At 36.2% G+C, this 12091-nt stretch overlaps 1 protein-coding gene across 3 annotated transcripts in view; it reads left to right on the top strand.

Moving 5' to 3' along the window:
• SEPTIN7 (septin 7) overlaps window positions 1-12091 on the top strand; it is a 101923-nt gene that overhangs the window by 47103 nt on the left and 42729 nt on the right. For all 3 annotated transcript variants that reach the window (XM_033428292.2, XM_049715225.1, XM_033428291.2), the window contains exon 3: window positions 7889-7995. In XM_033428292.2, the coding sequence (XP_033284183.1) occupies window positions 7889-7995 (107 nt within the window). The remainder of the gene's footprint in view (window positions 1-7888; window positions 7996-12091) is intronic.

Here is a 12091-nt window from a genome sequence, read left to right as displayed (position 1 = left end):
AGACACAGATGTAGAGAACAAACGTATGGACACCAAGGGGGGAAAACTGCAGTGGGGTGGGGATAGTGGTGTGCTGAATTAGGCGATTGGGATTGACATGTATACACTGATGTGTATAAAATTGATGACTAATAAGAACCTGCAGTATAGAAAAACAAACAAACAAAAAAACCCACAACTAATTACTAAACTTTTTTTGGGTTATTTGTATGGAAATATGTTAACATAAATGTTTCAGACATTACATGAAATTTCTAAAAATCTTATATGTTCTGGTATAATGTTACAAGTCATAATTCTCGTTATTGCTCTAAAATGTATATCTCAGAAATAACTAAATTTCCTTGTCAATTGCCTTATTATGAACTTCATCAAATCTTTAACCATGGTCATTTTTAAGTCTTCTGTCATTTACAGACTGTTCTGGGTGTACTCTGATGCTTTTGCAAAAATGTTCCTGTAAAAGGGTTTCATCTTCAAGGAATTCATGGAACAGACTCTGACAAGTACATGTTTCTGGTAACTGACTATACTGCTGAACTGAATGAATAAGCATTTTCACAACTCTAATGGAAAAGTGCTAACAAAAGATCAAGATGAAAAAAAAATTAATTACATGGGACTGAGTGAACTGATGAGGATGATTATAATTTTTGTGACTTTCTGTTTGAATAAAAAAAAAAAGAAAGAAACAATAGTGCAACGATGGGGCGAGGTCCTGGTGCCTCCTCAAGGAATATACACAGCAATACCTTTGAGTTCTTCTGTGGAACTAAGGCTCCCACCCAGGTGGAAGATGGTAACTTCAGGCTGAGCACAAGATTCCTGGAATGCCACCCTGTTACCTCACCACCAACCAATCAGAAGAAAGTCTGCACACAGTGGAAGATAATAATGACCCTGACCCCCTCCGCTAATGAGTCTCCCTTTAAAAACTTTCATGGTTGAGCAGAATCTTTGGAGTTGGTTTTTGGACACAAGTTGCCAGTCTGTTGCATAAAGCAACCTTTCCATTCCTACCAGCACTTGTCTCTCAAAAGTATTAGCTTTTGAGCAGCGAGCAGCCAAACCTGAGTTCAGTAACATGGGGGCAGGAGTCCACACACCACCAAGCAATTCTCGGACACCATCTGAGTTTCCTACAATCAATTCAATTCTGAAACTATCTACCTGGAGATAGCATCAGATTCTACAAGTTAAAGGCTCAATCCTATAAGACTGCCCCCTTCCCCCAGTTGCCACTTCAGACACCAGTCACAAGTCCAGGTCTTTCTGACCCACCAGCTGTAAAATTGGAGCTTCCAATGACCCTTTCCTTGAGTTTCCATACCAGGGAAGAGCTAAATCGGATTCCTTGTTGGATCTGTTTCTTTGAGTTTAACCTTTGCTTTTTGTTGCTTTTGTTATTATAATCATACGTAATGACCTGCCTCGGGACCCTGACCCGCTGTCTGAATGTTAAACCAAAGTGCCTTTGTTCAGGGAAACATCCTGACCCTTCTACCTATGAATTGCTGCAGAAAAGAAGAAATTAACACATCTGCTCCTGGAGGCTGGCCATTCTAGGAGATATATGCAAGTCTTATGGCCTTTTTACTTTACTTCCTCACCTCCTTCCCCTCTCTGTTCTATAAAAGGAGCTGGCATTCAGACCAAACTAATGTGGATTTTTGGGGACCCTTGCCCACCATCTTCTTGGTCTGCCGGCTTTTCGAATAAAGTCATTACTCCTTGCCTCAAAAAAAAAAAAGAAAAGCGATACTGGTTTACAGTTCCAAGAGCCACTCTGAAGGTTGATCTATTTTCTTTAGGCTTAATTAGGCACAGGTTTTTCTCTGAACACCAGTTTAGTCATATATCTTAGATTTTTGTTTATATTACTCATTTTGTTTGTATTTGAGTAGTTTTTCAGATAAGAGTTGAGGGGAGATACTGTTTTATGTCTAAGTGGGCAAATGGGTTGTGTTATTTTGTTGTTAATTTATAATTTCACTGCTTGTAGTCAGAGAATATGATCTGTAGATTTCTGTGTTTTTCAGTACTGATTGATTTTCTTTATAGCCAAAACATGATCTGATTATGTAAGTGCTCCATAGGTATTTGAAAAATATGTTTTTTCTCTGGGTAGGAATTGTTGTATTTTTTTGAAAATCAGCCATATTAATTATTTAGATCATTTCCATTTTTTAATCACTTTATCAGTATCTGAGAGGCCTGTTTGCCTTTCACTGTATATGTTCTCTTAATTCCTCATTGTTTCTAAGTTTTTGTCTTATGGAATTTGTCCTTTTCATTTATGTTATCCAGTTTATTGACATACAGTTATTAATAGTACTCTCTTATAATTTTTTTTATTTCTGTAAAATTGGGAGTAATATCCACACTTTCTGATTTTAGTAATTTGAATCTTCTCTTTCTTTTATTCTCAATCAGTCTAGCTAAAAGAGTTGTTAATTTTGTTGATCTATTCCAAAAGCTAACTTTTGGTTTGGTTGATTTTTCTCTGTTGTTTTCTGTTTTCCATTTTATTTATCTCCTAACTTTAATATTTCCTTTCTTTTGCTGGTTTTGGGTTTAGTTCTTTATTTTTTAGTTCCTTATGTTGTAAAGTTAGATTGTTGATTTCAGATCCTCATTTTTATGTATGTGTTTACAGTTACAAATTTTTCTATTAGAAACGACTTTTCCGTATCTCATAAGCTTTGGTATGTTGTTTTCATTTTCTTTTTTTTTTCATGGTATTTTCTAATTTACCTTGGGATTTCTTATTTGACCTGTTAGCTGTTTGAGTGTATTGTTTAATTTCCTTATATGTGTTAATTTTTTCATTTTCTTTCTGTTATTGATCTCCAGTCTCATTTCGTTGTGATAGGAAAAGATGATTGAAATCTTTTAAAGTTTATGGGTTTCCCTGGTGGCGCAGTGCTTGAGAGTTCGCCTGCCGATGCAGGGGACACGGGTTCGTGCCCCAGTCCGGGAAGATCCCACATGCTGCAGAGCGGCTAGGCCTGTGAGCCATGGCCGCTGAGCCTGCGCATCCGGAGCCTGTGCTCCGCAACGGGAGAGGCCACAACAGTGAGAGGCCCGCGTACTGCAAAAAAAAAAAAAAAGAAAAAGTTTATCAAGTCGTACTTGGTTTTATGGTCAGTCTTGAAAAATACTCCCTGTGCACATGAGAAAAATGTGTATTTTGGTGTTGTTGAATGGAGTATTTTGTCTATGTTTATTAGGTCCAGTTGGTTTATAGTGTTGTTCAAGTCCTCTGTTTTCTAATTTATCTTCCGTCTGTTTCTTCTATCCATTATTTAAAGTGGAGTATTGAATTCTCCAATTATTATTGTAAAACTGTCTATTTTCCCCTTCAAAATTTTGTCAGTGTTTCCTTTATATATTTTGGGGCTCTGATGTTTGGTGTATATATGTTTATAATTCTGTAATAATATCCACTTCATGAATTGACCTTTTTTAATAATAAATCCTAATTTGCATCTTGTATCAATTTTTTACTTAAGTCTCTTTTGTCTGATACAAGTATAGCCATCTCACCTCTTCTGATTACTGCTTACATGGAATATCTTTTTTATCCTTTTACTTTCAACTTGTGTGTGTCCTTAGATCTAAAGTCTTTAGATCTTACAGATAGTATACAGTTGGATCGGGGTTTTTTTAGCCATTCTGGCCATCTGTGCCTTTGATTAAGACATTTAATCCATGTACATGTAAAGTAATTACTGGTAACAGAGAACTTAGTTTTGTCATTTTGTTGTTTTCTGTATGTCTTACAGCTTTTGAATATATCATTTTCTCCTTTACTGCCTTCTTTTGTGTTTAGTTGATGTTTTGTAGCATCACGTTTTGATTCCCTTTCTCATTTCCTTATTTGTATATTCTGTAGATGCTTTCTTTGTAGTTATCATACAGATTATATATAAAATCTTAAATTATAATAACCTAACTTGAATTTATACCAATTTAATTTTAATTATATATACAAACTACTCATATACAGCCCCCACATACTTTTTTTTTATTATTGATGTCTCAAATTGTATCTTTGAACATTGTGTACTCAATAACACAGACTTCTAATTATTTCTTATTCATTCGTCTTTCAAGTCTTAACAGAAAATGTAAAGTGGAGTTAGAAACCAAAATTACAATAATACCAGTTTTTATATTTGTCCATGTATTTACCTTTACTGGGGATCTTTATGTGGCTTTGAGTTATTGTCCAGGGTTCGTTCATTTCAACTGAAATGTGGAGGATGTGTAGTGATAATGAATTCCCTCAGTTTTTGTTTATCTGGAAATATCTTAATTTCTACCTCAACTTTTCAGCACAATTTTGCCAGATATAGAATTCTCATTTGACAGTTTTATCATCACATTGTCTTCTGGTCTCCAGAGTTGCTGCTGAGAAATCAGCTGCTAATCTTATTGAAGATACCTTCTATGTGATATGTTGCTTCTCTCTTGCCGCTTTCAAGTTTCTCTTTTTGTCTTTGTTTTTTATCAGTTTGATCATGATGTGTCTCAGTACGGGTTCCTGGGTTTATCCTACTAGTTCAGTGAGATTCTTGGATTTGTAGATTCATGTCTGTCATCAAATTGGGAAAAAATTTGGTCATTTTTTTTTCCTTCAAATAATCTATTTGACCCTTTCCCTTTTTCCTTCTAAAGCTCTCATACTGTATATAATAGTTCAATAAATGGTGTCCCACATAGATCCCTTAGGCTGTGTTTTTCTTCATTGTTTTTTCTCCTTAGACTCAATAATTTTAATTGTCCTGTCTTCCAAGTTTGCTGATTCTTTTTTAGACATGCTCAATTGCTTTTGAACCTCTCTAGTGAATTTTTTCAATTGTGTGTTTCAGCTCCAGAATTTTTGGTTTGGTTTGGTTTGGTTTGGTTTGGTTTTTTTACACAATTTCTATTTCTTTGTTAAATTCTGGTTTTGTTCTTACGTCGTTTTCCTGATTTCCATTAATTGTTCATTGTTTTCTTTAGCTCTTTGGACATATTTAAGACAGCTATTTTGTTTATTATTATTTTTTTTGCTATTTAAATTTATTTACTTATTTATTTGGCTGCACCAGGTCTTTAGTTGTGGTATGTGGGCTCTTAGTTGCAGCATGCGGGATCTAGTTCCCTGACCAGGGATTGAATCCGGGCCGCCTGCATTGGGAGCGCAGAGTCTTAACCGCTGGACCACCAGGGAAGTCCCTAAATTTATTTATTTTAAAAAAATTTTTATTGGAGTATAGTTAATTTACAATGTTGTGTTAGTTTCAGATGTACAGCAAAGTGAATCAGTTATACATATATCCATATCTTTTCCCATATAGGCCATTACAGAGTATTAAGTAAAGTTCCCTGAGCTATATAGTAGGTCCTTATTAGTTATGTATTTTATATATAGTAGTGTATATATGTAAATCCCAGTCTTCTGATTTATCCCCCTGACCCCCATAACCATAAGTTTGTTTTCTACTTTGTTTCTACAAAACTCTTATCTCTGTTTTGTAAATAAATTCATTTGTACCCCCCTGTTTTTTAGATTCCACATATAAGAGATATGATGTTTATCTTTCTCTAAAACAGCTATTTTAAAGTCCTCATCTAGCAAGTCCACTATCTGTGCTGCTTCAGGGATGGTTTCTGGGATTTTGTTTTGTTCCTTTTTATGGGCTGTGTTTTCTGTTTCTTTGAATGCTTTGTGATTTGTTGTTGTTGAAAAATATGCATTTGAAAAAACTCACCCTGCCCTGTCTTTGCAGACTTGGTCATATGTCAGGGCAGATGTCTGATGATTAGCTGGGCATGCTCTGAGCCTAGAGATCCAGCCTAAAGTGAAAGTTTAATGCCTTTTCACAACTTTTCTGAGCATGTTTATTGCTTGAGCCTGTATGTGGCTTTCTCAGTTTCCCCTGCATACATGGTTTCTTTTGAATGTCTTAATTCTCCAAGGAGTTTTACCTCAGCGTCTCCTCAAGGCCTTAGGTGGTCTGTTGTGTCTCTCCACCCATAATTTTTTGCTCCAGGCATCTGTAGTTCTCCTGCACTTTAACCAGTGATGCCCAGTGCTTCTCCAACCTGAAATCCCAGTTAGGCAACACTAGTCCTTCTGATAGCCCCAAAGAGGTTAGAATGTTTTATCTGAGTAAAGTCTGCTCTGTTCCTTCTTGTTTGAGGGAATGACGCTGAAAACTCAGCCTCTGTGCACTGGTGCCAAATCGAATCTTGGAGACAGAGTTTCGGGTGAAGTAGAAAGTAATAGCTTTATTGCTTTGCCAAGCAAAGGGGGACACAGCGGGCTTGTGCCTCGAGAACTGTGTGTCCCAACCCAGGAGGATTTGGTGAGGAGTTTTATAGCAATGGTTCAAGGGCAGGGTTGCTTCTAAATGAAAATATTGTAGATACTTCTGATTATCCCCAAGTACTTGGGTTTTATTCTAGTCTTTCCTCCTTTATTCAGGGTTTAAGAGTTTAGAAAGAAGCAGGTATGGGGAACCTATAACTTATTTTCCCATGACTTAGAAATTTCTACGTCTAGAAAAAAGGATATTCTCCCTCATTCAAAGGGAGTAAGCCCAGACCACTACAATGGTTCTTACCTTTCTTTCTTTTTTTTTTTTAAATTTATTTATTTATTTTTGGCTGCTTTGGGTCTTCGTTGCTGCACACGGGCTTTCTCTAGTTGCAGTGGGCAGGGGCTACTCTTCATTGCAGAGCACGGGCTCTAGGCACACGGGCTTCAGTAGTTGTGGCGCATGGGCTCAGTAGTTGTGGCTCACAGGCTTTAGAGCACAGGCTCAGTAGTTGTGGCACACGGGCTTAGTTGCTCCGCAGCATGTGGGATCTTCCCGGGCTAGGGAATCGAACCTGTGCCCCCTGCATTGGCAGGCGGATTCTTAACCACTGTGCCACCAAGGAAGTCACCCGGTTCTTACCTTTCTTGAGAGCCAATATCAAAAGAACTCAACCTATAAATAGAAATAGTAAGGTTAATATTGTGCTATCAGTTATTTAGGCTAAAGATGCCTATTAAACTCACTGAACTATTAACAATAACTAGATTCTTTAACCTGGTGCCATATTAATTGATAATTATTATATGACTTTTAATCTATTTTAACTTTGTATATCCTGAAGCTGTTTATATTTTAGTAAAAAATATCTGTACATTTGGTATGGTGTACTAGACTTGACATGAAGGGTCAGAGAAGAGTATGTGAATCTTAGTGGAAATCGTGTCTTACCTCTCTCCTTTCCTACTTCAGGCAGGAACATTTTTATGAAAAGTAATTACCCATGATTTTTTGGAGTCTGGTTTATAGAGAAGTACCCTTTATACTTAAGCTGATTGGTATATGGGTAAATTGGAAGTATTTTTTTGTGGTTCACTTTTGTACTAAGATGCATTGTGATTAATTTTTCTTCTTTTTATCAGCAGATTTCTACTTTTTATAGCTGCATGATTTGTTTCCTTGGTCATTCATTGTAATAAACGTTTATACTTTTATTTTTTATTTCACTGAAGCAGCAATATATAATCCAACTGGGATGTTTTCCTTCATGACTAACTTTCATCTCTAGGAATACATTACTGTTAAAAATGGTGACTACAGATACATTACTTTTAGCGAACACAGATGGTAGAATTATAAAGGTAAAAATCCTTGGAAACATGAGTCTAATTTGATAGATAAGAAAATGAAGGCAAAGAATTTATTCTAATAGACAGTCTTTATAGTATAATTTCTAATGTCACTTCCTTGTCCCACTAAGAAGTACTTGCATAAAAGCAAGTTTGATTATAGCATTGGTTGAATATTTAAGCTTGATAAGGTAGCTGAGTTTAACAGATTTCCACCTCTATTTCTTTTAGGTGAATCTGGACTGGGAAAGTCAACATTAATCAACTCATTATTCCTCACAGATTTGTATTCCCCAGAGTATCCAGGTCCTTCCCATAGAATAAAAAAGACTGTACAGGTATGTATATTGTTAACTGATGATAAGGTGGGGTAATGTTAACAGATACAAAACACATTCTATAACTTATATTGTATTTCCATAGAGGTAGATTTCAAGTTTGACCTTAGCCAATGTAAAGTGGTAAACATGGTTGCTGATAAAAAAGAGAGATTGATTTATTGAGAGAAGTGCAGGTAATTAGAGGAATTTTCTTGATTAGAACCTTATAAGTTTGTCTTGAGGACCCTCCTAGAGAGTATACTGGGATGTAGTAACAGCTGGAGTTATGCTGCATTATGGTAGCTACTTGCTATATGTAGTAGCTATTTAAGTTTGCATGAGTTAAAAGTCAATAAAACTAAAAATTCACTTTCTCAGTTGTACCAGTCACATTTCAAATGCTCAGTAGTCATATGTGGCAAGTGGCTGCCATTTGGGGCAGCACAGATATGTTTCCACCATTGCAGAAAATTCTTTTGGACAGCATAGAGAAAACATGATTCGTGTGGAAGCCATTATTATTTAAATACAGTGTTCTGTATTAGTGAGTGGCATGATACCACATGATAGTTGAATGGCAATAGCAATTTGTTAAGGCTTACAAGCTATGTGTGGTCTAATTTAGTACTTCTCGATCTTTAATGTATATTCACATCACGTGGGGAGCTTGTTAAATTCAGTTCCTGTTCTAGTAGGTCTGAGGTGGGCTGAGATTCAGTATTTCTAACAAAATCCAAGGTGATGCTCATGTTGCTGGCCCATATAGTGAAGTGCTAGACTCTCTAGCTCTGCATTGTCCAGTACAGTAGCTGGTAGCCACATGTGGCTGTTGAGCTCTTAAAATGTGGGTAGTCCAAATTGAGATGTTATACAAGTATAAAATACACTCCAGATTTTGAAGACTTAGTTTGTAAAAAAGAATATTTCATTAAAAATTTTTATATTGATTACATTTTGCAGTAATGATAATTGGTTATATTGGGCTGAAAAAAAATACATTAATTTCACCTGTTACTACTTTCTGAAGTGGCTACTGAAAATTTTAAAATTATGTGGCTCACGTTACATTTTTGTTGGGCAGCACCGCTCTAAACTATTGATTGAAAAAATGTTGATGGATTGATGCAGCACAGAAGCAGAAGAGAAGTGGAGTAAACAGTTCTGGCAGGAGCATGTTTTATTGAGGCAGTGACTCTGGAGCTGGATATTTTATTTCTCCTTTTTAAAGTTTTCTCTGTTTTAGGAATTAAAAAAATTTTTTTTTAATTTATTTTATTTATTTACTTTTGGCTGCGTTGGGTCTTCGTTGCTGCGCATGGTCTTTCTCTAGTTGCGGCTCACGGGCCCTAGAGCACACGCTCAGTAGTTGTGGTGCGCAGGCTTAGTTGCTCCGTGGCATGTGGGATCTTCCCGGACCAGGGCTCGAACCCATGTCCCCTGCATTGGCAGGTGGATTCTTAACCACTGTGCCACCAGGGATGCCCAGGAATTTTTAAAATATCCTTCATGGAGCTTGAGATTTCAAATTACCTGCAAATATGTGTTCTGTTGATAAAAACTTGATACTGTACTGCATTGCTTATTTTGTGATGTAGTGAACATTTTAACCCTAAGCAGGAAGATATACTTTTAGCTTTCTTAATTTAAGTATTTAAATCCAGGATTAGTAACTAGGTATGTAGAAATGTTAAGGGAACCCCACAGTGTAGATTCCTAAATTCAGGTATATTTACTGTAAAATATCTGTTAAATATTGATGGTCATGTATCTGCCAGTGGTGTTCTTGGTGATTAGTGCTGGTGAGGAAATTTTCTGAGTCCTCTTTGTAGTTTTAGCACATAGCATAATGCCAGGTCTAGATTAATAATAAAACAACAGCCATTAACATCTTCCAGGTACTATTCCAAACACTTTAGATGCATTTACTTATTTAATTCTTTCAGTAACTTTATGAGGTAAGTGGTATTCTTTTCCCCATTTTACAGATGTGGAAATTGAGGCACAGAGATGGTGATATGCCAAGATCATGTAGTTAGAGTACCAGAACTAGGATACAAATCTAAGCACTCTGGTTTAGTCTGTAGTGTATCAACTGTACTATCTCTATACTGTAGATATTTAATAAGTGTTAGTTTAACAGATTAACCATTTCTTAATAAGTGGATTAGCTTTTCTTTTTAATAATGTTTGGTCCAACAGGTTGTCAGTTTTCTTTGATTTATATTGCCTTTTCCTTTAAAAACCTTACATATGGAGATAGTTTTCCCAGTTAGGCAATTTAGACAAAATGAAGACAAAATGATTTGATCAGCGAAGTCATCACTTCATAGTTATGTAATATGTGAAAGTTTAGTTTAAAAAAAAAAAACCCAGAAAATTAGGTCATAAGGCTGATCTGTCTGATGCTGGCTAGTAAGGAATACTTAAGAGAAGTGGTTTTTTGTTTGTTTGTTTTATTTTTAAAATATCAAATGGTGCGTACGTAATGTTTGCTGTTGCTTATTAGATTTGAATTTTTAAACTGGACTCTGGAGGGTATTGACTGACTGTAGGACTAGGCTTGAAATTCCAGTAAACTGCTTGGTGGATGATTGAAGCCAATTAACTCATAAAAGTTTTGTACCTTACCATGTTTTATTTTGCTTTGTTTAATAAAGGACAATATTTCTAGTTCTCTTGATTCACCCAATGCAGTGATTTTTGCTAGTGTCTGAACAGGTGAAAGTATTGGCACATGCAGTCTAAGGAATTCATCACATAGAAATCTAGTTTAACATGCTCTGCAACAAAAGTATTTGCTCAAACAATGAGAGATTGTTTTACTCCCCCTCCCCCCAACCTAGTTCTTACACTTGTCCACTTTTGGCTTATTCTGCTCTGACCAAACCAACCTCCTTGCTGTTCTTTGAACAGGCTATTCCTACTTCCACCGCAGGGGCCTTGCACTTCTGTTTCTCGCTTGCTTCATAATTTTCATCAGTTCTCTGCTTAAAAGTTGCTTTCTTAAGGAGCCCTTTCCTGACCACCCTATAAACTCCTTCTAATTCCCACCCCAGGCTCCAAATGTGTAAGCTCTACAAGGGTAGGAACTTCACTTTATTCACTGCTGCAAGCTAAGTTCCTAGAACTGCATCTGTTACACGTTAGCATCCCATGTTTGTTGAATGACTGAACAAACAAGTTTTAAAAATTTATAAGACTTAGTGTTTAGTTGGACTAAACACTATAGTGATAGTGTTTATAAAACGCTATCATAGATTAAGTGGAATAATTTTAAATTTGAGAGTCTTTTGAAATTTTAAATTTGATTATCTTTTTTGAAGTTTTGATTATTTTTATTTTGTCTTGAGCAGAATTTTTTTAATCTAATTTTTTTTTTTTTTTTTTGGCTGTACGCGGGCCTCTCACTGTTGTGGCCTCTCCCGTTGCGGAGCACAGGCTCCGGACGCGCAGGCTCAGCAGCCATGGCTCACGGGCCCAGCCGTTCCGTGGCATGTGGGATCCTCCTGGACCGGGGCATGAACCCATGTCCCTTGCATCGGCAGGCGGACTCTCAACCACTGTGCTACCAGGGAAGCCCTTAATTTTTAAGTTGATGTTTAATTTGTGTACTAAAAGGGCACAAATTTAAGCATAGAACTTGATGAGTTTTTATATATGTATTCATATATCCAGTTAACCACAGCCAGATTAAGATATAGTATGTTTCTAGGACCCTGGAAGGCTTCCTTATGCCTCCTCTCACTCAGTATTATACCCACCCCCAAATTAAACACCTTTCTGACTTCTATCTCCATAGATTAATCTTGTCTGTTCTTGAACTTCGTTTAGGTATATTCCTGTCTGATTTCTTTCACTGAAGATTATGTCTGTGGTATTTATTCATGTTGTGTACCTGTAGTTCTTTTCATTGTTGCATAATATTCCACTGCATGAATATATCACAGTGTATCCCCTCTGTTGTAGATAAGCATTTGGGCTTTCACTTTTTGACTAACATAAATATTCTTGTATATATCTTTTGGTGGACATAAGTACTCATTTCTATTGTGCATGTGTGTGTGCATTAAAGACATTTCGTCATTTCATTTTATTTTCTTTGATTTCTTATGAG

Source organism: Orcinus orca, chromosome 9 (genome assembly GCF_937001465.1).
Source record: "Orcinus orca chromosome 9, mOrcOrc1.1, whole genome shotgun sequence".
Classification (NCBI taxonomy): Eukaryota; Metazoa; Chordata; class Mammalia; order Artiodactyla; family Delphinidae; genus Orcinus; species Orcinus orca.
The sequence above is the reverse complement of the archived record's forward strand: the minus strand, read 5'-3'. Positions and strand labels throughout refer to the sequence as shown.